Source organism: Dasypus novemcinctus, chromosome 29, assembly GCF_030445035.2.
Source record: "Dasypus novemcinctus isolate mDasNov1 chromosome 29, mDasNov1.1.hap2, whole genome shotgun sequence".
Classification (NCBI taxonomy): Eukaryota; Metazoa; Chordata; class Mammalia; order Cingulata; family Dasypodidae; genus Dasypus; species Dasypus novemcinctus.
The window spans coordinates 23,109,851-23,135,235 of NC_080701.1; the positions used below are offsets into that span (position 1 = coordinate 23,109,851).

General features: G+C 38.0%; 1 protein-coding gene across 5 annotated transcripts in view; it reads left to right on the forward strand.

Moving 5' to 3' along the window:
- LOC131276549 (A disintegrin and metallopeptidase domain 3-like) overlaps positions 1 to 25,385 on the forward strand; it is a 126,262-nt gene that overhangs the window by 65,024 nt on the left and 35,853 nt on the right. For all 5 annotated transcript variants that reach the window (XM_058289853.2, XM_058289854.2, XM_058289857.2 and 2 more), the window contains exons 12-13: positions 6,315 to 6,501; positions 23,783 to 23,881. In XM_058289853.2, coding sequence (XP_058145836.1) covers positions 6,315 to 6,501; positions 23,783 to 23,881 — 286 coding nt within the window. The remainder of the gene's footprint in view (positions 1 to 6,314; positions 6,502 to 23,782; positions 23,882 to 25,385) is intronic.

The following is a 25,385-nucleotide window of genomic DNA, read 5'->3' on the forward strand; positions in this document are numbered from 1 at the left end:
TAGACATCTTAATAATATTCAGTCTTCCTATCCATGAACAGGGAATATTCTTCCATTTATTTAGGTCTTCTTCGATTTCCTTGAACAATCTTGTATAGTTCTCGATGTATAAGTTTTTTACCTCTTTAGTTAAATTTATTCCTAAGTATTTGATTTTTTTATTTACTATTGTGAATGGTATTTGTTTCTTGATTTCCTCCTGATCTTGCTCATGATTGGTGTATAGAAATGCTACTGATTTTTGCGCATTGATCTTATAACCTACGACTTTGCTAAACTCATTTATGAGTTCTAGGAGCTTTGTTGAAGATCTCTCAGGGTTTTCTCTATATAGGATCATGTCATCTGCAAATAATGAAATTTTGACTTCTTCCCTTCCAATTTGAATGCCTTTTATATCTGGTTCTTGTCTCAGTGCTCGAGCCAGTACTTCCAAGACAATATTAAATAGGAGCGGAGACAATGGGCATCCTTGTCTTGTTCCTGATTTTAGAGGGAAGGATTTCAGGACTTCGCCATTGTAAACAATGTTGGCTTTAGGTTTTTCATATATACTCTTTATCATGTTCAAAAAGTTTCCTTGTATTCCGATCTTTTGGACTGTTTTTATCAGGAAGGGGTGCTGTATTTTGTCAAACGCCTTTTCTGCATCTATAGATATAATCATGTGGGTTTTTTCTCTCAATCTGTTTATATGGTGTATTACATTGATTGATTTTCTTATGTTGAAACATCCTTGCATACCTGGGATAAATCCCACTTGGTCATGGTGTATAATTCATTTAATGTGTTGTTGAATACGATTAGCAAGTATTTTGTTAAGTATTTTTGCATCTAGGTTCATTAGAGAAATTGGTCTGTAATTTTCCTTTCTTGTGGTGTCTTTGTTTGGCTTTGGTACTAGGGTAATGTTGGCATCATAGAAGGAATTAGGCAGTGTTCCTTCTGTTTCGATTTTTTGGAATAGTTTCAACAGAATTGGTGTTAGTTCTTTCCGGAATGTTTTGTAGAATTCACCTGTGAAGCTGTCTGGCCCTGGGCTCTTCTTAGTTGGGAGATTTTTAATGACTGATTCTATCTCTTTGCTTGTGATTTGTTTGTTAAGATCATCAATTTCTTCTTTCGTCAGTATGGGCTGCTTATGTATTTCTAGGAATTTGTCCATTTCCTCTAAATTGTCATTTTTGTTGGAATATAGTTTTTCAAAGTATCCTCTTATGATAGTCTTTATTTCTGTGGGGTCAGTGGTGATATCACCTTTCTCATTTCTTATTTTGTGTATTTGCATCTTTTCTCTTTTTTTCTTTGTTAGTCTCGCTAAAGGTTTGTCAATTTTGTTGATCTTCTCAAAAAACCAGCTCTTGGTCTTGTTTATTTTTTCAAGTGCTTTCTTATTTTCTATTTCATTTAGTTCTGCTCTTATCTTTGTTATTTCCTTCCTTCTTCTTCCTGTTGGGTTACTTTGTTGTTGTTTTTCTAATTCCTTCAAATGTGCAGTTAATTCTTCAATTTCTGCTCTTTCTTCTTTTTTGATATATGAATTTATGGCTATAAATTTCCCTCTCAGTACCGCGTTTGCTGCATCCCATAAATTTTGGTATGTTGTGTTATCATTATCATTTGTTTCAAGATAGTCATTGATTTCTTTTGAGATTTCCTCTTTGACCCACTGTTTTTCTAAGAGTGTGCTGTTTAATTTCCAAATTGTCATGTGAAGTCTGGGTCTCTGTCCCTTGCAAATTTCCAGCTTCACTCCACTGTGGTCAGAGATATTGTTTTGTATGATTTCGATCTTTCTGAATTCATTAAGCCTTTCTTTGTGGCCTAGCATATGGTCAATCTTGGAGAATGTTCCCTGTGCGCTTGAGAAAAATGTATATCCTGCTGTGTTTGGGTGTAATGATCTATATATGTCTATTAGATCCAGCTCTTCTAATATACTGTTCAAATGTTTTGTTTCTTTAGATATTCTCTTTTGAGATGTTCTGTCCAGAGTTGATAGTGGTGTATTAAAATCCCCCACTATAATTGTAGATGCATCTATTCTTTCACTTAGTTTTTCCAGCGTTTGCCTCACATATTTAGAGGCGCCCTTGTTAGGAGCATAAATATTTATGATTGTTCGATCTTCTTGACAAATTGTCCCTTTCACTAAAATATAGTATCCTTCTTTGTCTCTCACAATTGTTTCGCATTTAAAGTCTATTTTGTCTGATATTAATATAGCTACTCCTGCCTTTTTTTGGTTGCTGTTTGCTTGTATGATTGTTTTCCAGCCATTCACTTTCAACCTCCATGAGTCTCTGGGTCTAAGATGTGTCTCTTGTAGGCAGCATATAGATGGGTCGTATTTCCTTATCCAGTGTCCCAGTCTGAATCTTTTGATAGGTGAGTTTAATCCATTGACATTCAGTGTTATTACGTTTAGAGAGTTATTTATGGTAGCCATATTTTGGTTGGATTTGTGTTTGTTATATTTTGTTTGTATTATTTTATTTTCCCCTTCTATTTTTGTCTTTCTTGTTGCTTTTACACTCTCCTCCATCTCTGACTGTCCTGTTTTTTCCTTTCTTCCTGCAGAATTCCCTTAAGAATTTCCTGAAGGGGAGGTTTCTTGTTGATATACTCTTTCAGTTTCTGTTTATCTGTGAATATTTTGAACTCTCCATCATTTTTGAATGCTAGTTTAGCTGGATAGAGTATTCTTGGTTGGAGATTTTTTTCCTTTAGTACCTTGACTATATCATACCACTGCCTTCTTGCCTCCATCGTTTCAGATGAGAAATCAGTACTTAATCTTATGGAGTTTCCCTTGTATGTGATGGTTTTCTTTTCTCTTGCTGCTTTTAGAATTTTTTCTTTGTCTTGAGCATTGGATAATTTGACAAGTATATGTCTTGGGGTGGGCCTGTTGGGGTTTATGACCAGTGGAGTGCGCTGTGCTTCTTGGATATGTACATCTGTCTCTTTCAGTAGATTTGGGAAGTTTTCATTCATTATTTCCTGCAACACTCCTTCTGACCCCTTTCCCTTCTCTTCTCCTTCTGGAATGCCTATAATACGTATATTTGAGTGTTTTGCGTTATCATTCAGGTCCCTAAGTCCTATCTGGATTTTTTCTACCTTTTTATTGACCACTTCTACTGTCTGTTTGATTTCCAATGCACTGTCTTCCACATCACTAATTCTCTGCTCTGCCTCTTCTAGTCTGCTGATATTTGCTGCAAGTGTATTTTTGATTTCTTGAATTGTGGTGTTCATTTCCATCATATCTGTTATTTTTTTGCGCATGTCTGCAATTTCCCCTCCAAGTGTTGTCTTCACGCTGTTAACCTCTTTCATTACTTCATCAAATTTGTCGGTGATAAATGTTCTGAGATCTTTCATTGCTTGTGCGAAGCCCTGCCCCCCTTCCTGATTTTCAGTTTGTTGATTGGATTCAGCCATGTTTTCCTGATTACTGGTTTGGTTTGTAGATTTTTGTTGCTGTCTTGTCAACATTTTTTCTTGACGGGTTTAATCAGTTCCTTAGCTTCTTTGTCTAGTCTTGGAGATTAATTAGCTGTTGTTTTTGCGTAAGTGTTATATCTTCTCTTTGTCACTTTGTTCTTCTTATTCCAATTTCTTATTGCTAGTTAAGCTCACTTTAAAGGAAAGTATTAGTGCTGGGGAAAGTCAATTGTGTAAGGAAGGAAAAAGTGTGAAGTAGTATTGGTGATATATGTTTACAAAGCAACAATATGAGTTCTGGGAGGATGGAGGTTAGATCATGTAAACTGTGTAGAGTTATAGTAGTAGGAAAGTACCTATAATGAGGTAGACGACTGAATATGGGAGGAATGTGGTACGTACTAAGAGGCTATTGTTTTCGTGAGAGAGGGAAAGAGAAAAGAAGGGTAATAGTTTCAGGGACGAATACCAGATGGAAAACTAAACAAAGGTATTAGAAATTAAGAGTTAGACACTTTGTGGATCAAAGAAAGGGAGATGGAATATAGGAGAGATAGCAGATGGTGGAGGATATCAAGTTGTAGGGGAAAGGGGATAGTGTAGATAGGCTAAATCTATTCACAGAGAAATGAGGCAGTGGAGGGTGAGGAAACCCAGCAAATGTGAGGTATTTCCTGTAGGACCTATTGTATTGTATTGTTAAGGTAAAATAGTATAAGAAGAATATTGGGGACAAGAAAGAGAGGATTGAAAAAAAAAAAAAAAGAACAACAACAACAACAAAAAATAAAAAATTAAAAACAAAACAAAACAAAACAAAAAACAAAACAAAGAACAGAAACCCCGCCGCCAGGCTCGGCTGGGCTCAGCTGGGCTCCGGTCCCCCGCCCGCCGCCCGCCTTGGTTCGGCTGGGCTCGGCTGAGCTCGGCTTTCCCGCCCGCCGCCCGGCGCGGAGTGGCTGGGCTCGGCCCCCCCGCCCGCTGCGGCTCAGCCGGGCTCGGCCTGACTCGGCTTCCCTGCCCACCGCCCACCGCTGCGGCGCAGCGCGGCTCGGCTCTCCCACCCGCCGCAGCACGGCTAGGCTTGGCTGGGCTTGTGTCCTTCGCCCGCCGCCCGCCGCGGCACAGCACGGCTCAGCTCTCCCACCCGCCACCCGCCGCGGTGCTAGCTGCCTCGGCTCTGCCTACCCAAGGAGGGAGTCCTCCACACGTAGCTGGGATCTCCGTGTATATTTCACAGATGGATCCTCTCTGTTACCTTCCCTCCAAATCGATGTCCAAACACCTCCGGACCAGGAAAAATCCCGAAACACCCGGTCCCAAAGAGTCTCCAACGCCTCCCAGCTGATTCCCCCCAGGAGCTAGTAACCGGGAAGTTCACTCAGCCGCCATCTTGCCTCCCCCTCCTGAAAAGTCCCAAATTATATCTTATAGACCAGTCCTTTCCGTTACCTTCCCACCAAATCGATGTCCAGACACTTCCTGCCCTGAAAAAATCCTGAAAAAGCCTGGTCCCGGAGAACCTCCAGCGGTGCCCAGCTGCCTCTTCCCAGGAGAGACGGCAAGGCAAGCTCACTCAGCCACCATCTTGCCGGAAGTCCAAGGAAAACATTTTTTTAGATACTTAGATAACATAAATGTTACAAAGAAAAATGTAGATGATTCCCGCGTGGCTCACTCCCTCCCCCTCCCACACTTTCCCACATTAACAGCATCCTTCACTAGTGTGATACATTTGTTAAAATTGATGAACACATTGGAGCATTGCCACTAAGTGTGGATTATAGTTTACCTTATAGTTTAAACTCTCTCCCACACAATTTTGTAAATTATGACAAGATATATAATGACTTGTATCTGTCATTGCAGCGTCATTCAGGACAATTTCAATGTCCTGAAAATGCCCCCATATTGCACCTATTTTTCCCTCTCCCATCCCTCAGGACCTCCACATCCATGATAAAAGTTCTTCATTGCTAGAATAACAGTAAGTCTATAGTAGAATAGCAGTAAATCTCCTTAAATCCATCGTTCATTCCCCTATCCTGAAGATTCTGTTATGGTGATGCCCACTCTGCCTCTAATTGAGAGGGGGCTTAGATCCCATGGGGCAGATGGATGGGACTATCTTGCTTGCAGTTGCAGACTCTCTCTGTTCCTTGGGATGGTCATTGTCAATCATCACTTCCTTGTTAGTTGTCCTGGGTGAGTTCAATGAATTCAAGAGTAGGTGTTGCAACTCTTTTGAGATTCAGGGTTCGACTGGCAAATGGAAAGCCCAAAGATTTAAGTCTCTTGGACATATACCTATCAACTCTAGTACTAACTGTAGGTTCAATAGAAGGGGTGGAAGAGCCATGTGTAGGGAAACCACAACTGAGTCCAACTCTGTCACAGTGGGAAGCATAAATTCCAAAGTAGGGCCCACTGGCAGGGCACTAAACTCCTGAGCATCTGCCCTGCCTATCGTGTTTGGATATCTCCAGAGTCCTCAGGAGTGCTGCTATGTGAGTCAATATTTACTGTGGTAGTCAATGAGCTCCTGCTGAGACTTGCCTGAGCGTAACCTCTGGGATGACCTCCCGACTCACTTTGAAGTCTCTTAGCCATATAAACTCATTTGTCTTTGCCCTTTCCCACTTTCGTCAAGGTCTTTTTCCATTTGCAAAATTAATTTCTATTTTCTTGGTAGTAGTAAAATTAAAAAGTAAATTGGAATCAGAATTGAACATACATTAAGTAAATGAAAACATTCTTGCTTTGCCTCATCTAAGTGAAGTAGTATAGAACTTACATCACCTTATTGTGTATTACATTAATATTGACTTTATTCCATTTATCTGAGGACTGTAATTTAATTTTAGACATTCCCATGGTGTAAAGTTTTTTAGCAGTTGCAACATGGATGAATATAAACATACAGTGTCACAGCCTGCATTTGAATGTCTTCAGATTAAAACACCTACAGAAATGGTTTCTAAAGTAAGAAGAAGTACTTGTGGCAATGGAATTTTGGAAAGTGGAGAGCAATGTGATTGTGGCTTACCAGAGGTTAGTGACCAATATTAGTAGTATTTCAAAATATTTGTTTTTTAGTTATTCATTTAGTATTATAAATATCGATGCAGTGTAATAGGGGAAGATCTTGTTTTTCAAATGCTGCTCTAGTGTATCACATATCTAATACAAGGATATATGGACCATGAGACAACTGACTCATCCTGGGTTTGAACCTTGTAAAGAATTGAATATGGGGTAAGTTCAGACTGGCATAAAGATTATCTTCATTATATAGTCATTAAAAATGATACCACTCTTCTGTACTCTCATAACTAACAAGATAAAAACCAGTAGCATCAATAGCCTAATCATCACTTGAATCGTCCCCTGAATTCCTCCAAAATGATTGCATTTATTCACTAGGTTTCTGAATGGTTATTGTTTACTTCCCCATCTATTGCTCTCAGGTCTTGCATCAGTGGGGACTTCATTTATTTTAACCTGGTTTCACAGAATTGGATTAATCATAATTCTTTTTTTTTTTTTTTTTTTTTTAATTTTTTTATTTTTTATTGACTTTGTAATAATATTACATTAAAAATATATATGTGAGGTCCCATTCAACCCCACCCCCCCACCCCCCGTCTCCCCCCCCCCAACAACACTCGTTCCCATCATAATCATAATTCTTGGTTCATTAATATAAATGAAAATGACTTAAGAAGGACATAACAATGATACATGCATTGCCCTACTCTTCTTTATTCCTCTTTCTTTTTCTAGTCAACTGGTAAATGCAATCCAGAATTTTTGTTCGACAACATATTTTATAAAATTTTATTATACTTTTATTAGCTTTCCCTTTAGAACATTATAAAAGTATAGCCTAATATTCTGACACAATCTGTGCCAGCCAAAGGTACCTGCAGTTACTTGGATAGGCTGGTGCAGGGCCCACAAGCTTCCTCTCTGCCAGAGGTGAGGCTGAAGCCTAGCTTAGGGCTGCAGGCCAATATGGTGAAAGAAACCAGTTCCTATCATTACTGTAATTTTTGGTCCTGGCTTCCCCTCACCTGGGGGTGGAGTCAAAATGGTGGCCACTGGCCTCTTTCTGACCAGGGCAAATTCACACCCCAGCTGTTCCTAGGGTTATATCTTAGCCAGCTGATTCTACCATTCAGTAGCCAAAATCAGCAGCCAACTATCTCCTCCTCTCCTGTTTCTGGGAAATGGAGCTTCCAGTTCCAGCCACACAATAGCTCCTGGGGTGGCTCTGCCACCAGAGTAAGATAATCGCCAACCTCCATGGCTTGGCTGGTAATTTCCTGGAGAGGCTGGTGCAGGTCCCTGCAGCTTCCACCCTGCTGGAGGTAGCACTGGGGGCTAGGCTAGACTTGCAGTCTGACCTGGATGGAAAGAAGCCTGTCCACACCAGCACTGGGATCCCAGTCCACCCCACATCCCCTCATGCCAAGTGTGGAGTTAAGATGGCAGCTCCTGGCCTCTTTCTGACTTTGACAGGCTCAAACTTTCACTGTTCTCAGGATTATACTTTAGCCCACTGAATTTACTCATCAGTAGCTGAAGTTGGTGCCCAACTGTCTCTTCCTCCCCCCTTTTTGGGAAGTGGAGCTTTCAATTCCAGCCGCAGAACAGCTTCTGAGGCAGCTTGTGCTCCAGTGGAGGATGGGCACTGGCCTCCAGGGCGTGGAGCACTCTACTTATGAGTCTTCTCTGCAGATGGGCAGTCTCCTCCTTCCATTCCTTCAAAGATGTTGCAGGATGCTCTTCTGACCTCCTGGAGCCCCCAGTCAAGTGTTTCAGCTAGCTGCAGATAGCTCTGGGTGTTTACTACCTGCCCTGTAACAGGAGCTGACTCTCGGAGCACCTTACTCTGCCACCATCTTGCTGGTTGTCCGAAGTCTTTTTCCTTTTTAAATGTAATGATTTAGTGCTATAAATGGCCCTCTCAGCACTGCCTTGGCTAGATCCCATATGTTTTGGAATGTTGTATTTTCATTTTCAATCTCTTCAAGATATTTCCTAGTTTTTCCTGTAAATTCCTCTTTAATTTTCTCATTTCTGTGTTTTCTATTCCCCCTCTGTTACTGATTTCTAGTTTCATTCCATTGTAGTCAGAGAACAGACATTTTGTCATTTCAATGTTTTTGAATTTATTGAGACTAATTCATGATCTGACATATGGTCCATCATGGAGGATGATCCATTTACCCTTGGGAAGAATGTGTGTTGTTTCTTGTTGTTGGGTGAAGCATTCTATATATGTGTTTTAGATTAGTTGGTTTAGAGTATCATTCGAGTCTTCTATTTCCTTATTATATTCTGACTAGATGTTCTATTCATTTTGAAAGTGGTGTATTAAAATCTCTGGTTATTAACATAGACCTGTCAGTATCTGCTTTATATGTTTTGAGGCACAGATGTTCAGTGCATATATAGGTATAATTGTTATGCCTTCTTGTTCAGTTGTCCCATTTCTTACAGTTTATGACATATCTGACATTAGTGTAACTTTCTCTGCTTTCTTTTGTTTACTACTTACATGTATTTTTTTCCTATCCTTTCATTTTCAATCTCCTTATTTCTTTGAATTTAAGGTGAGTTTCTTGCAGACAGCATATATTCAGGTTATGCTTTTTTATCCATTCTGCCCATCTCTGAACTTGTGATTGGAGAGTTTAATCCATTTACATTTAAATTCTTTACTGATTGTGTGGACCTTTGCTCTGCCTTTTTGCTATTTAGACTTTCTATGTCTTATGCCTTTTTTGCCCCTCAGTTCTTCCCTTAATGTGTACTTTTATATTTAGATTATTTTATTTATGTTTTGTACCATATTGAATGCCTTTTCTGTTTTCTCTGATTATGTTTTTAAATCTTTTTTTTTAAAGATTTATTTATTTATTTATTTCTCCACCCTCCCCCTCCCCCTTGTCTGTTCTTTGGGTCTATTTGCTGCGTGTTCTTTTTGTCTGCTTCTGTTGTTGTCAGCGGCACAGGAATCTGTGTTTCTTTTCATTGTGTCATTTTGTTGTGTCAACTCTGTGTGTGTGTGGTGCCATTCCTGGGCAGGCTGAACTTTTGCACTGGGTGGCTCTCCTTATGGGGCGCACTCCTTGCGCATGGGGCTCCCTTACACGGGGACAACGCTGCATGGCACAACACTCCTTGCGTGCATCAGCACTGCGCGTGGGCCTGCTCCACATGGGTCAGGGAGGCCAGGGGTTTGAACCATGGACCTCCCATGTGGTAGACGGACACCCTAACCACTGGGCCTAGTCCACTTCCCATTAAATCTTTTTTCTCTGTGGTTACCATGGGGTTAAAATTTAAAATCCTAAATCTATATAAAAATCATATTTGGTTTGATAATAATTTAACTTCAGTAACATACACATATATTGTTCCTATATATACCCCTCTTCTTAAAAAATACATTTTACCACTTATATCTTTGTACCTCATATGTCCAAAACTATAGCTTTATTATTACTTTTTATGCATTTGAATTTTTAGCACCTGTAGCAAGTATTCAGTGGAGATACATACTTACTAATACACTACAATAGTGGCATTCATAATTACTGAAATGATTACCTTTAGCACTGGTCGTTTTTCCTTTAGGCTACTTTGAACACTGTCTAGTGTCCTTTCTTTTTAGTCTGAAGAACTCCCTTTAGCATTGCTTGTAGGGCAGTTATGGTGTTGATGTACTCCCTCAAACTTTGTTTCTTCTTCTTGATATCTCCCTCAATTTAGAAAAAAAAACATCTCATTGGGTATAAAATTCTTGTTTGGAAGTTGTTTTCTCTCAAAACTATGAGTATTTTCATCTACCACCTTCTTAACTCCATGGGTTCTGATGAGAAATCATTGGTCCAGGTAATTGGGACTCCCTTATATGTAACACATTGCATCTTTTTCTTTGCATTCAATAAATGATGGGTTCTATTTTTCTTCATGTTTGTCATATTTGGTGTTCTCTGGGCTCCTTGGATATGCAGATTCATGTCTTTTGCTAAGTTTGGAATGCTTTTTGTCATTATTTCTTTGACGTCCACAAGCTAGCAGTCAGGAAGGGAAGATCACAAGCAGGCTGGAACCCCATGAACATCGAGTCAGCACCACACAAGGATGGACTGAAACCCTTTTCCATTCTTGTTGCCCCTGACCTTGATAGGACCATTTGCCATATAACTGAACACATACACACCCTTTGACCAGAAGTCAAAGAAACTGAAATAAGATTCAGGAGGAATCTTCACTCCAGTGACATCAATTAGCAGATCAACAAAATTGCTTGTGTTATGGAATGACAGCTGCTTCCCTTCTGTTCTCCAGCCCTGGAGAGAATCTCTTTTGCAGCCACCTTATATACCAATCTTGCTCGATCTCTTCCAAAAAAATTGAACATAAAAGAATACTACTTTTATGAAGCCAACATCACCCTAATACCAAAACCAGATAGAAATACTACACACACACAAAATATAGACCAATATCTCTAATGAATATAGATGCAAAAATCCCCAAGAAAATACTTGCAAACTGAATCCAGAGCACATTAAAAGAATTATACGTGATGATCAAGTAGGTTTTATCCCAGGTATGTAAGGGTGTTTCAATACAAGAAAATCAATTAGCGTAACAAACCACATTGATAAATTGAAGAAGAAAAATCACATGATTCTCTCAATTGATGCAGAAAAGGCATTTGATAAAATACAGCACCCTTTCTTGAGAAAAATATTCAAAAGATAGAAATAGAAGCAAGCTTTCTCAATATGGTAAAGTGCATATATGAAAACCCTACACCTAGGTTTGTACTTGATGGTGAATGACAGAAAGCTTTCTAACTGAGATCAGGAACAAGACAAGGATGCTCATTGTCACCATTTTTATTCAATATTATACTAAAAGTTCTGACTAGAGCAATTAGGCAAGACAAAGAAATAAAAGGCACCTAAATAGGAAAGGAAGAAGTAAACCTTTCACTATTCACTGATGACATGACTCTATATTTAGAAAATCCTGAAAAATCCACAACATAGCCACTCGACTTAATAGACTAGTTCAGCAAAGTAGTAGCATTCAAGGTTAATATGCAAAAATCAATAGTGTTTCTATATACTACTGATGTGCAATCTGAGGAGGAAATCAGAAAAAAAATTCCATTTATAATAGCAACTAAAACAATCAAATATTTAGGAATAAACTTAACCAAGGACATAAAAGACCTGCATTCAGAAAACTACAAAATATTTCTAAAAAAATGAAGACTACTTAAATAAATGGAAGGACATTCTCTGTTCATGGATTGGAAGGCTAAGTTTTGTTAAGATGTCAATTCTACCCAAACTTATTTACAGATCCAATGCAATCCCAATAATAATCACATAGCTTTTTTGGCAGAAACTGCAAAGCAAATAATCAAATTTATTTGGAAGAGTAAGAGGCCCCAAATAGCAAAAAACATGTCTTAAAAAAGAACAAAGTTGGAGAACTCTGACTTCCTGACTTTAAAGCATATTACTTAGCTACAGTGGTAAAAACAGCATGGTACTGGCATAAGGGACAGACAGATTGACCAATGGAACCGAACTGAGAACTTGGAAATTGACTCTCACATCTACAGTGAAGGGATTTTTGACAAGGCTGTTAAGCCCACCCAGGTGGGCCAGAAGAGTCTATTCAGCAAATGGTCCTGGGAGAACTGGATAGCCATATCCAAAAGAAAGAAAGAAGACCACTATCTCACACCTTATGCGAAAACTAACTCAAAATGCATCAAGGATTTAAATATAAAACATCCATAAAACTCCTAGAAGAATACGTAGGAAAACATATTCAAGATCTTGTGATAGGCAGTAGTTCCTTAAAACTTATACCCAAAGCAAGAGCAACAAAAGAAAAAAACAGATAAATGGGACCTCTTCAAAATTCAACACTTCTACACCTCAAAGGACTCTGTCAGAAGGGTGAAAATGTAGCCGACTCAATGGGAGAAACTATTAGGCAATCACATATCTGATAAGGGTTTAACATCCATGATATATAAAGAGATCATACGACTCAACAAAAGACAAAGTATCCGATTAAAAAATGGGCAGGGAAGTGGCTGTGGCTCAATCAGTTGGACTCCCATCTACCATATGAAAGGTCCTGGGTTTGTGTCCCGGGGCGTCCTTGTGAAGGCTGTCGAGCACTGCCTGGTGCTAGTCACCGAGCGCTGCCTGGCCCACAGACGCCACAGAGCACCGTGGAGAGCTGACTCAACAAGGTGACGCAACAGCAACAACAAAAAAGGGAGACACACAAAAACACAGAAGAGCGTGCAGCAAATGGACACAAGAGAGCAGACAGCAAGCAAGCCACAAGGGGGAAGGGGAAATAAAAATAAATACAGACACAGAAGAACGCACAGCGAATGGACACAGGGAGCACACAGCACACAAAAAGCCACAAGGGGGGGTATAATAAAAAAAATGGGCAAAAGACTTGAAAAGACAACTGTCCAAAGAAGAAATACAAATGGTGAAGAAACACAAAAAGAATGTTCAGTATCACTAGAGATTAGGGATATCCCTAATGCCAACGAAAACTACAATTAGATATCATTTCACAACTATTGGACTGGCTGATAACAAAGTCTGAAAACTGTAAATGTTGGAGAGGATGTGGACAGATAGGAATGCTTATTCACTGTTGGTGGGAATGTAGAATGGTACAACCACTGTGGAGGACTGTTAGGCAGTTCCTAAAGAAGCTGAATATAGACTTTCCATGAATCCTAGCAATTGCATTGCTAGGTACATACCCAGGGGAACTGAGCCAGTGATACAAATAGACATCTGCACACCCATGTTCATGTAATGTTATTCATGATAGCCAAAAGTGTCCATTCAGTGATGAATGGATATACGAATTGTGGTGTACACAAATGATGCAATATTGTGCAGCAGTAAGAAGAAATGAAGTCGTGAAACATATGACAACATGGATGAACCTGGAGGACAATATCTTGAGTGAAGCAAACCAGACACAAAACGACAAAATACTGTATGATTGCCCTGCTATGAGCTAAATCTATTATGTGAAATATAAATATATTACATGAAATTTGAATATGGGTAGAATTGCATATATAAGACCATTTTTCTTTGAAGCTGGACAAATGCAAGTTAATAGTAGAAAATGTTAATATTAGACGAAAAACCCCACATTTTTCCAAGTAAAGGAGGCCAGACAGGGTACTACATATTGTATGATTCCATTTATATAAAATGTAAATGTAAATCAATTTATAAATATGAAAGTATATTAGTGGTTATGTAGATCTGAGGGAGGAATGCTAAGTTGTGTAGAATTTTCTTTTTTGGAGTAATGAAACTGTTCTAAAATTTTGAGATGATGAATGTACAACAATGTGATTTTACTAAAATCCATTGATTATGCACTTTGGGTAGAATAGCTAGAAACAACAGCTATGTACAGTGGGGGAAGCATAGAGAGATTGAGAAGCGAGGAATTTTTTTGTCTGATTTTTGTTTATTATGATTATTGAAATAATTAAAATTCTCTAATAATGATTGAAGTGATGGACACACAACTATGTGATTATACACTTTGATTGTACAAAGTGTATATTGATTGTACACTTTGGGTGAATTGTATGTTTATTACTATATATCCATAAAACTGATTTGTATAAAAAAGAAACCATAATCTATGATTCATTGATGTGATGTTCAATAGTGGGAAATATTTGTTGTGATAGAAATCAGAAGGTTACATAATTATTCGATTCAGTTGGAGGAGAAATGTAGGAATTTTCTGGGTTGATAGGAATTATTATATATCTTGTATATATTTGTCAAACTCATTAAATTGTATATCTACAATCTATGTATTTCAATAAATGGAAATTCTACCCCATCATCAAAATGATGCACCCGTAAGTTATCTGTTACTATATAGTTACTAAATCTCAGTTGCTATGCTGTATAGCATAGTAAAACCTCATGTGAAATATAAATATGGGTAATATTGCATACGTAAGACTTTTTCTTTGTGACTGAACAAATGTATGTTAATGTTACAAGGTGTTAATATCAGGGGGAAAAACCCCACATGATGCTAAGTAAAAGAAACCAGAGGCAAAGTACTACATAGTGTATGATTCTGTTTATATAAAACGTAAATATAAATCATCTTATAAAGATGGAATTAGATTAGTTGCTATGTAGGGTTGGGGAAGGATAGCAGAACTGTGAGGTGATGGCTATGGGGTGTGGAGTTTTTCTTTTTGGAGAATGAAACTGTTCCAAAATTTTTTTGTGGTGATGAATGCACAATACTGCAATTTTACTAAGAACCATTAATTGTACACTTTGGATAGATTGTGTGGCATGTGATATATCTCAATAAAAATGCTTTATAAAAGTTACTGCAGAGGGAAGCAGACTTGGCCCAATGGATAGGACGTCCTCCTACCACATGGGAGGTCCACGGTTCAAACCCCGGGCCTCCTTGACCCGTGTGGAGCTGGCCCATGCTCAGTGCTGATGCGCGCAAGGAGCGCCCTGCCATGCAGGGGTGTTCCATGCGTAGGGGAGCCCCACGCGCAAGGAGTGCGCCCCATAAGGAGAGCCGCCCAGTGCGAAAGAAAGTGCAGCCTGCCCAAGAAGGGCTCCCCACACACGGAGAGCTGACACGACAAGATGACACAAGTACAACAACAAAAACGTTACTGCAGAGATAAATACCTCCTTTCATAGAAATGAATACAAAGCAGAGAGCTGTAGAAGCACCAAATAATACATTAAAATTCCAGAAAAGATCAAACTATTTTTATGTGAATTGAACTGTACCAACCAATCTTTTCTCAAAGGGATGTTTTAGATACTGAGTTTGGACAGAGGATCAAGTTTAGTGTAGAATGAGAATCTCTACCAAAGAGAAATCAGAAAAGCTTTTAGTGGTTGTGCTGGGTGCAGTGATACTTCGAACACTGGAAGGACTTCACACATATATTAAAGAACATTTGGGTGTTTCTGATTTGGACTATTAGGAAAAATGTAGTCAAGGAACATTCATGTATAGATCTTTGTGTGGGCATATGTTACCACTTCTCTTAGATAAATACTTAGGAGTTTAATTGTTTGGCCATATGTTAATTTTACTGATAATTCGTAAGAATTTTCCAGGCTGTTTTCTATATGATGATATCATTTTATGTTTCAGCCATCTATTTGAGAGAGCTGCCTGTTCCTTATACTTCCCAACGTTTGATATTGTCAGTATTTTTTATTTTAGTTATTTGAGTATGTACCAGTATCTCATTGAAGTTTTAATTTGATTTACCTAGTGACAGATTATTGTAAGCATGTTTTCATGTGCTTATTCGACATTCAATGTCTCCTTTATTTTCTTAATGTTGTCTTTTGAAGAGCGTAAGTTTTTAATTGGGTCAAGTCCAGTTTATCCATTATTTTCTTTCACATGTTGTGCTTCTTATGTCTTTCCCAAGATTGTGAAGAATTTTTCTTATGTGTTCTGCTAGAAGATAAATACTTTTAGATTTTATGAGTATATCTGTGATCCATTTCATGTCAATTTCTGTGTTTCTCTTCAAGTAAGAACTGGATATCCAATTCTTCTAGCCCCATTTTTTGAGAAAACTATCCTTTTCCCATTGAATTCCATTGGTACCTTTATTGAAAATCATTGGATCATATATCTTTATCTCTTGTGTTGCATTGATCCAGATATTCTATCCCACACTAATTCCAGCTCTCCTTACAAAGAGATCAAGTATAAGAATATAAGTCTTCCTACTTTTTATTTTTTATCAGGATATATGATGCAATTTAAGTTTTTGCATTTCCATTTAAAACTTTGCTGAGATTGATTGGAATTGTTTGGCACCTATAGATGAATATCTAAACAACTGACATTTCCAACCCATGCACTTCGGAAATTGCTCCATTTATTTGGGCTACCTTAATTATTTAAGTTTAATCCTAAGCATTCTGGCATTCTGTTTTTTAATGTTATTATAAAGTACATATATTTTTTCCCTAAAGAAACATTTATTGAATGATGATTTATATGGGATATAAAAAGGATTATACCATACCATATAACATTCCTTACAGAAATTACTTTCAGTTTTTTTGTTTTGTTTTTTAATTTATTGAAGTATATCACTCATACATAAACATATGTAAACAATAAGTGTATAATAATAGTTGTGAACTTACAAAACAAACATATATAACATCATACAGGACTCTCATAAGTCACTCTACCACCAATAACTTGCATTGTTGTTAAACCTTTTTAACTAATGATTAAAGAGCATTGTCAAAATATTACTACTAAGCAAAGTATTTTTCCCTGAACCAATCCTATTATTATTATCTTTATAGCATTTATATATGAACATACATAAACAAGTGTATAGTAGAAGTTGTGAACCTACAAAGCAAACATGCATAACATCATACAGGGGTCCCATACATCAACCCTCCACCAACACCTTGCATTGTTGTGAGACGTTTGTTACAAATTATTAAAGAATATTGTCAAAATCTTACTACTAATCATAGTCCTTATCTTACATTTGGTATATTTTCCCCCCAACCCACCCTATTATTATTTTTTAAATATATTTTTTATGACAGAAGTTGTAAGCTTATAAAACAGTCATGCACATGTGCAGAATTCCCAAACAACACCCAATGTGGTGTGTCATTTGCTAGAGATAAAATAATATCATTTGATTGTTGCCATGTCCATAGTGTACATTTGGCTCACATTTTCCATACTGCCTCAGTAACAACCCAATATATCTTTTGCATAGATGCAAGAATATTATATTATTACTACTAACCACAGTCCATAGGTCACTCCAGCTGTATTTTTCCCATGCTTCTCCACATTCCCAACACCCTGCAGTAGTGATACACATTTGCTCTAGCTAACAAAGGACACTCTTGCATCTGTACCATCAACCACAATTCTCACCCACCTCTTGGTTTACTGTGCTATACAGTTCCTAGATTATTCTCTAGCATTCTATTAATTGGTATTTACATAACTAGACTACCATGTTCATTCAAATCCCCATTTACAAACTAGCTGTTACTCACTGTGTGTTGCCATCTACTCTATACATTTCCACACTTTTACTAGTAAAGCTAATTAAAACTTCTACATACATTAAACACCAGTAGTCCACTCAGTCTTCCTCTTATCTCCTTTAAGAATCTACCACCTACCACCAGGTCTTGAAGATACTTTTCCAATAATTTCTTCTACAAGTTTCATGGTTCTTGCTTTTATTTTTAGTTTTTTGATCCATTTTGAGTTAATTTTTGGATAAGATGTGAGATAGGGGTCCTCTTTCCTTCTCCCAGCTATGGATGTCCAATTCTTTCAGCATCATTTGTTGAATGGATTGTTCTGCCCGAGCTCACTTGACCGTACCTGTGAGGGTCTGTTTCTGAATCATAAATTTGGTTCCATTGGTCTATTGTGTCTGTCTTTAGGCCAGTACCATGTTGTTTTTACCACTATATATAGGTATTATGATTTAAAGTCTGGAGATGAGGGTTCCCTTTTCATTTTTATGATGTTTCTGGCTATTGAGGACACCTTATACTTCCAAATAAATTTAATGATCATGTTTTCAATTTTTTCTTTAAAGCTGGTGGAATTTTTATCAGGATTGCATTCAATCTGTATATCAATTTGAGTAGAATGGACATCTTAATGATATTTAGTTTTCTAATCCATGAGCATGGAATGTTCTTCCAGTTATTTAGGGCTTTTTCGATTTGTTTTAACCTTGAGTTGCAGTTTTCTGAATATAAGTGCTTTACAACATTGGTTAAGTTTATTCCTGACTATTTGAGTTTTATCTGTCATATTTTATTTTCACCACTCTTCTGATACTTTTAATTACTTTCATTGATATAATCTTCATTTCTAGACTCTCTTCCAGGCCCCTCTCTCCTGTCTTTTCTTTCCAGTCTCTAGCACACCATTTAGTATTTCCTGAAAATCTGGTCTCTTGCTTAGAAGTTCTCTCAGTTTCTGTTTATCTGTGAAAATTCTAATTTCACCCTCACTTTTGAAAGACAGTCTTGCTGGATATAAGATTCTTGGCTGGAGGCAAGCAGACTTGGCCCAGTGGTTAGGGCTTCCGTCTGCCACATGGGAGTTCTGTGATTCAAACCGCGGGCTTCCTTGACCCGTGTGGAGCTGGCCCATGCACAGTGCTGATATGCGCAAGGAGTGCCCTGCCACGCAGGGATGTCCCTCACATAGGGGGGCCCCACGTGCAAGGAGTGCACCCTGGAAGGAGAGCTGCCCAGTGCGAAAGAAAGTGCAGCCTGCCCAGGAATGGTGCCGCACACACGGAGAGTTCACGCAGTGGGATGACGCAACAAAAAGAAACACAAATTCCTGTGCCGGTGACAATAACAGAAGCGGATAAATGGAAGAACGTGCAGTGAATGGACACAGAGAACAGACAACTGGGATAGGGTTGAGGAAGGGGAGAGAAATAAATAAAATAAATCTTTTAAAGAAAAGATTCTTGGCTGGAAGTTTTACTCTTGTAGTATCTTAAATATATCAGACCACTGTCTTCTTGCCTCCATGGTTTCTGGTGAGAAATCAGCACTTGATCTTATTGGATATCCTTTATATGTTATGCATTGCTTTTTTCTTGCTGCTCTCAGAATTCTCTCTTTGTCTTTGGTCTTTGACATTCAGATGAGTATGTGTCTTGGAGTTGGTCTATTTGGATTTTTTCAGATGGAAGTCCGTTGTGCTTCTTGGACAGGGTATCTATGTCCCTCAATAGGGTTGGGAAATTTTCTACCATTATTTTTTCAAATATTCCTTCTCCCCCAGAAAGCTCTTCTTCTGGGACACCTATGACATGTATGTTTGCATGCCTTTTGCTGTCTTTTGTTCCCTGAGACCTTGTTCAATTTTTTCCATTCTTTTCTTCATTTCTTCTTTTGTATGTTCACTTTCAGAGGCCATTTCTTCAAGCTCAGCAATCCTTTCTTCTGCTTCCTCAAATATGCTATTATATGATTCCAATATTTAAAATTTCATTTATTGCACCTTTCATTCCCATAAGCTCTGCTATTTTTCTATGTATGCTTTCAAATTCTTCTTTGTGCTCATCCAATGTCTTAATCTCATCCAATATCTTAATCTCTTCAGCCATCTCACTGAATTTATTAAGGAGATTTGTTTGAACATCTATGATTAGTTGTCTCAACTCCTTTATGTCATCTGGAGGATTATCTTGGTCCTTTAACTGGGCCATGACTTGCTGTTTCTTGGTGGGGATCGTAATTTTATGTTGGTGTCTTGGCATCTGGCTTACTAGAATATTTTTTCTGGGTTCAGTTTTTCTCTTTAATTTAGGGCTTCCTGCCCTTTCTTCCTTTCTGGTTGTGCAGTAGAAGCCAAGCATGTAGTTGGTGCTGTAATCTGTGGAGGCTCAAGCTGCCCTCATTGTGCCAGGGACCAATGAAGCTTCTCCCAACTTTTTCCTTTGCCAGGAGTAGGGACAGAGTCACAGCTGTGTGGACTAATCCAAGCACAGGCCTAGATTGTAGTTTCCCAGAGAGACTGATGAAGCTTCACATCCCTTTCTCCCCTGCCTGGGGCAGGGATGGAGCTGCAGGTGTGGGCAGCAATCTATGCAGTGCAGGTCCAAGTTGACTGCCGTTGCCCTGGTAGACTTCTGATTTTCAGTCTATGGCAGCCAAAGTTACCTGCAGTTATCTGGATAGGTTGGTGCAGGACTCCTCAGCCTCCTCCCTGCTAGAAGCAGGGCTGAAGCCTAGGCTAGGGCTGCAGGTTGATCTGTATGAAAGAAACTGTTTCCTGCCACACTGAGAGTTTCAATCAGCCTGGCTTCCCCTCAGGCTGTGGGCAGAGTAAAAATGGCAGCTACTGGCCTCTTTCTGACTTGGGCTGGTTCATACCCCAGCTGTTCCCAGGGTTATCTCTTAGCCAGCCAAGTCTACCAATCAGTAGCTGAAATGGGCAACCAACCATCTCCTTCTCCCTGTTTCTGGGAAATGGAGCTTCCAATTCCAGCCACAGAATAGCTCCTGGGATGGCTCCTGCCACCATAGTAAGATAATCACCAGCCTTCATGGCTTGGCCAGTAACTTCCCGGAGAGGCTGGCGCAGGTCCCTGCTGGAGGTGGCACTGGGGCCTAGGCTAGAGCTGCAATATGATATGGATGGAAAGAAGCTGGTCCCCACCCACGCTGGCATTCTCAGTTCACCCTACTTCCCCTTGTGCCAGGCGAGGTGTTAAGATGGTGGCTCCCCGCCTCATTCTGACTTGGACAGGCTCAAACTTTAGCTGTCCTCAGGATTACACTGTAGACGGCTGAATTTACTCATCAGTAGCTGAAATTGGTGCCCAACAGTCTCTTCCTCCCCCGTTTCTGGGAAGTGGAGCTTTCAATTCCAGCCGCGGAATAGCTCCGAAGGTGGTGTGTGCCTCCAGTGGAGGATGGGTAGCAGCCTCTGGGGCGTGGAGTCTCTACTTATGTGTCTTCTTTGCAGATGGACAGTCTCCTCCTTTCACTCCTTCAAAGATGTTGCAGGATGCTCTTCTGGTCTCCTGGAGCCCCCAAACAAGTGCTTCAGCTAGCTCTACAGAGCTCTGGGTGTTTGCTAACTGTCCTGTAGCAGGAGCTGACTCTAGGAGCTCCTTACTCCACCACCGTCTTTATCTCTCTCTCTCTACATATGTTTTCCATCTCAACTTGCAGTTTTCTCTTCAAGCAAATAGAAATAGAATTAAAACATGAAAGTTACTGACTAATTCTATGAAGCCAGTTTAATTAATCTTACTTTAAATGACTGAATAATATTTTGGAAAATATCTGCAAAATGTCTAAATCCAGAAGGAATCTCAATGAATGTATGAAAAAGTATGCTTTTTAATTTTTTCTAGAAATAGGGAAACATTTCAGTATTTCATTAAAATATACCATTACATCCCCAAATAGAGAAAATTTGTAAGATATTAAATTCTGGAGATATATGAATAAAGTTTAAGACATCTATGAGCAAAAGAATTCCTTTGATTCCTCCCATTTCTCAATGATGAATCACTTTTACCATTTTACAAGGTTCTTACTTCTATTCTCATGGTGGGCTTCCATTCTCAATTTACATGCCATCAAAACTGACTTTTCTAAGCCCAACTTTAAGTTTAGATCTCCATCATACATTGAACACTGTCAAAACTTGATCTCCACCATAGTCTTTCTTTTGGAATCTATTTTTTTTGAATTTTCCCTTTTGTGTCATGCATGAATTTCTGTTGGATAAAATCTTTTTTGATAAAATTCTGTTATCCAATATTAATATTAAGTATATGCTCAGTCTTCCATTTAACTATATACTCTTGATGATTTGATATAAGTATTTCCTTGAAATATTTGTATTTTGAAGCCTAATGCACCCTTCTTCATAATGAAACATGAAAATGGAAAACAATGAATAAAATCTCATGTCAATATCAAAGCATGTTATAATAAAGTTTGTGATACTTTAATCTTTGCAGATAATATGTAATCAAAGATATTATACCAAATTTTATATATAATTTTACATGATAGTCAGATATCACAAACAAAAAAAAAATATCATTATTTCATAAGTGCAACTGATAAATTTTGCTACTCTTTCTGGGGAAAGATACATTTTATTTTTAAGATTTATTTATTTATTTCTCCCTCCCCACCCTCGTTGTTTTGTGCTTACTATCTGCTCTCTGTATCCATGGGTTCTGTGTGTTCTTCTATGTCTGCTTGTCTTCTCTGTGGGCAGCATCGGGAACTGATTCTGGGACCTTCCAGAGTGGAAAAGAGGGGCTCAATCTCTTGCACCACTTCAGCTCCCTGGTCTGCTGTGTCTCCTATTGTCTCTCCTCTGTGTGTCTTTTTGTTGCGTCATCTTGCTGTACCATTTCTCCATGTGTGCCAGCAGTCTGGGTGGGCCAGCACTCCTGTGTGGACCAGCACTCTGTGCAGGCCAGCAGTTCATGTGGCCCAGATCTCCTCTTGGGCTAGCTCATCATTTGGGCTGGTTTGCTTTCACCAGGAGGCCCCAGGAATTGAACCTTGGACCTACTACATGGTAGACAGGAGACCAATTGCTTGAGCCACATCCACTTCCCAAAAGATACATTGTTAGAGCCTTTCAGGCAAATCCTACTTAAAACAAATCAAATAAAAATAAATGTAAAAATATTAATAACATGAAAATTTTAAACACAATACAGCTACATGTTTACATGGAAGGTTTTTTCTATTAACTCAAAAATAGAAACTACGAATAAAAGATAAGTAGATCTCATTCATAATATCAAAACTTTTCAATAAATACCTAAGTTGTCATGAGAAATTGGGAAAAGTACTGATAACAAATATTACTGCCTAGAGGCTAATACTGTAAATGTAATAGCAGTGCCTACATATAAGAGGAAAACATAAGGAAAAGAATGTCCCAACAGAAATATGGGCCTAGAAATAAGACAATAAACTAGGCTTTTCAGATATGTAAGAGTTTCAGTACATAATTAATAAAATAATAAAATTGAAACAGAAAAAAAAAAACCACTGGTATTTTTGCCTATCTTTTTTCCCAATTTTTAATTATAAAACTCAGCCTTGTGGGGCAGTCACTCATGCAGTGAAAATTTAACTCTGCTTAACTTTTAGGGCATATTTAAAAAGCACTTAAAAGTTTTATACTCTATGGCCTAATATTTCTACTTCTAGAAAATCAGGGAGCTGAGCAAATAAAAATGACCAAAATAGCCTTTTTGACATATTATAAACAATAATAAAACATGATTATACTTTAGAAATCCTTATATTGTTATTTCTATGAGTGATTATATATTTCCCCAAATGATATTTTGAGAACACTTGATAATATGGCAATGCTTATGATATAATCAATGAAAAAAGGAAGATCTAAAATTTTGCATTACCTATACTTATGCACGAAAGGATGATTGAGTGATAGTGTGATATTTTGAGCCTGGAATTATGAGCAATTTCTTTAGCATCCTTTTTCCCATAAAGAAAATACAAAGTTTAAATCAGTGGTTTTAAAAAATACAGAAATGAAAGAATCATGAAGTAATTTAATTAACTTAGAAATACCCTTTAGTATATTTTGAGATTAAGTAAAATATTTTGTGACCGAATATACCTATAATTACCTTGATTGTGTTTGCTTTTAGAATTGTCGATATAAAAAATGCTGTGATGTTGAAGAGTGTCGTCTGATTGGATCTGCAGAATGTGGCTCTGGACCATGCTGTGAGCCAAATTCTTGTTTGGTAAGCTTTTAAAATGTGACAGTGTATTCTTTTATGGATTTTGGTGTCCTTATGCATTTTATTTACTTTTTTACATATCTTTCAAATATTTTACTTTATATACTTTGGGGTGAGCATTTTTAATTTTTGTCTACTTCATAATTGTATGACTGTTTACTCCATGTTCTTAAATATTTTGCAGAGCATGATATTTGGAAGATATATGTTATTCTACACAGGGTTAGACGATGAAGATATTTCTATTGTAGTCTTTTGTTTTCAAGTTCACTAGTTTCTTGTTATGGTAAAAGACAGACACCAGTTTCCTAGACAGCGGGTTCCAGAATTCAGAGGATGTCCTTAGGTTTCTTTTAGTCTGTTTCTTAGCTTTGCTTTAGACTATCTAGTTTCATTCTCTATCCAAGTACCATTCAGTTCACAGTACAAGATTATTTGGGTGCTATGAATTATTCTTGGTCATGCCCAAAGGCAACTCTTCATGACCAAACAACATAACAAAAATGGTAACAAACTACACAAAACAAACTTGACTTTCATTGCTGGGGTAAACAATACAACAATAATACAGATTTTCAATTTAAAAATGGGGAAAAATGAAACTGTAGAAGTCAGTAATATGAGGCAAGTAACAAATACTGAAATACAGCTTTGACTGAAAATGGAAATGGATTGCGTCCTCATTTCCCTTGGGTAGTTCTTCCATTGGATTTTCCTCAATAGCCATATCTGAGAGGAGAATTGGATGGGATTTGTCTTCTTTGGATTGTTTTAGTTCAGCATCCCACCTTCTGTGAGGCACTTTCGGAGATTTAAGACAAACAAAAAAGCTGATTAGAGAATGTTAATTACCAGGTTCATTTTTTCTCTGTTGATAAAAACCACTCCTAACATTTTTCTACTTTGTTCTATGCATATTATTTTTCACTTTATAGGTTAGTAAGCAAAAGAAATGGTCATTTATTTGGAAGGGACACTAGTGTAGCAGCAACATCCTAGGGTTTCCATTCCTTAGCAATAGGCCATATTGCTTTTCCCTTCTCCATAGCTCTCATTTGGGTCTTTTTCACCCAGTCATTGGGCTGATGCAATAGGGCTTTTCTAAACAGTCCATAGATCTCTAACTACATCGCAAGGGATAGTTCTTTAAAATGGAGATAATCGTTACATTTGGTAGAATGAAATTTCATGGTACAAGTTGCTAGGGGAGAGCTTCAGGGATGAAAAGTCAGTGTGTTGCCTTAGATAATATTAATTTTATTTTTAGGAATGGCATGGAGTTTGGCTCCCACTACCTTCAAGGCTCACAGAGATCTGACACTCTGCTGTCTTCCATTATTGGCCATAAGTGTAACAGGCTTCTTTCAGTAAATTTTCTTCCTTCTCTACATTGAAATAGGTCCATTACCAGCTAAGCTTGCTTAAAAATTTGAGATATAATCTGATATTTTTCTAATAAATTTTTGGCTTAGATAAAGTCCAAGAGCTAAGATGTGAAAGATAATAG